The sequence below is a fragment of the Triticum aestivum genome, chromosome 4B (genome assembly GCF_018294505.1).
Source record: "Triticum aestivum cultivar Chinese Spring chromosome 4B, IWGSC CS RefSeq v2.1, whole genome shotgun sequence".
Taxonomy (NCBI): domain Eukaryota; kingdom Viridiplantae; phylum Streptophyta; class Magnoliopsida; order Poales; family Poaceae; genus Triticum; species Triticum aestivum.
The window spans coordinates 68,748,121-68,749,294 of record NC_057804.1 but is presented as its reverse complement, the minus strand read 5'-3'; the positions used below and the strand labels follow the sequence as shown (position 1 = coordinate 68,749,294).

At 61.5% G+C, this 1,174-nt stretch overlaps 1 protein-coding gene across 1 annotated transcript; it reads left to right on the top strand.

The window, feature by feature from the left end:
* Nucleotides 1-1,174, top strand: LOC123094447 (probable CCR4-associated factor 1 homolog 11). The gene has a single exon (XM_044516453.1). It carries the CDS (start codon nt 38-40, stop codon nt 947-949), a length of 912 nt encoding a protein of 303 aa, XP_044372388.1. The 5' UTR covers nt 1-37; the 3' UTR covers nt 950-1,174.

The following is a 1,174-nucleotide window of genomic DNA, read 5'->3' as shown; positions in this document are numbered from 1 at the left end:
TACAGGCTTCTCCTGTTGATCAGAGGCATCGATCGGCATGAACCCGGCCGCCGCTATGTTTCCAATGTTTCCACCGCCGCCGCCGCCACCTTTCCACTACGCGTTCCCGATGCAGCCCCCGCCGTACTTCTACCATGCACCAATGTCGCCGGTATGGCCGTCGTCGCCGGTCCCTGTGCGCTCCGTGTGGGCGTCCAACTTCAAGTACGAATCGGCCAACCTCCGCCACGTCGCCAGGAACGCCCAGTACGTCGCCATCGCCGTGCACTACCCGGGCGTTGTCCACCACCCCGACCAGGACCATAACGCCCTCACCGCCGAGCAGCGCTACGCTCTCGTGAAGGCCAACGTGGACAACCTGAAGCCGCTCCAGCTCGGCATCGCCCTCTACGACAGCGACGGCGGGTACCTCGCCGCCTGGGAGTTCAACCTCCGCGACTTCCGCCCCCTGGCCGACCCGCACGACGAGAATTCCCTCGCGTACCTCGCCGGCCGCGGCCTCGACGTCGGCGCGCTCCGCGACCACGGCGTCAGCGCCGACATGCTAAGCAGGAAGCTGTTTGAATCCGGCCTGATCAGCGCTCGGCCTCGGCATGGGCGGTCGCGGAGTTGGATCACCTACGCCGGGGCTTATCACGTCGCGTACCTGCTCAAAATTGTCACCGGCGGCGCCGCGCTGCCGCGAGACGTGGCCGGGTTCAACGGCGCCGTGCGGCGTTACCTCGGCGACCAGGTCTATGATGTGGCCAAGATGGCGGCCGGCTGCCCGGACATGCCACTGGGGTTGGAGCACATCGCCGATTACTTCGGCTTCCATCCGCCGCTGGGGAGCCCTCGCCTCGCAGCTGCCGCCGGCGTGCGCGCGCTGCAGGTCTTCAGGCGGCTGAAGTACAGAGAGCTCGGCGGCGACGTGCGAAAATACCGGGGTCTTCTTGAAGGCCTACACTAGCTAAGGTCGATCTCACACCAACAATGCTGAGCCGAGAATTCGAAGCTCGTGCAAGAAGATTGTTGCTGACCAGCTGCGTCCATGGTAGCTCTGATCAAGTCCTTTGAAGTCCCAAGTCCGAAGAATCCCGTTTCAAACAAGTATTGGATTGAAGGTTACTACAGTTTTAAAGTTCCAATATCAGTTTTCTCAAAAAAAAAACAAGTATTGGATTTTCTGTTTCAA

What these genes read in the sequence shown, in the direction of transcription:
- LOC123094447 (XM_044516453.1), top strand. Translation starts at nt 38, where the DNA reads ATGAACCCGGCCGCCGCTATGTTTCCAATGTTTCCACCGCCGCCGCCG.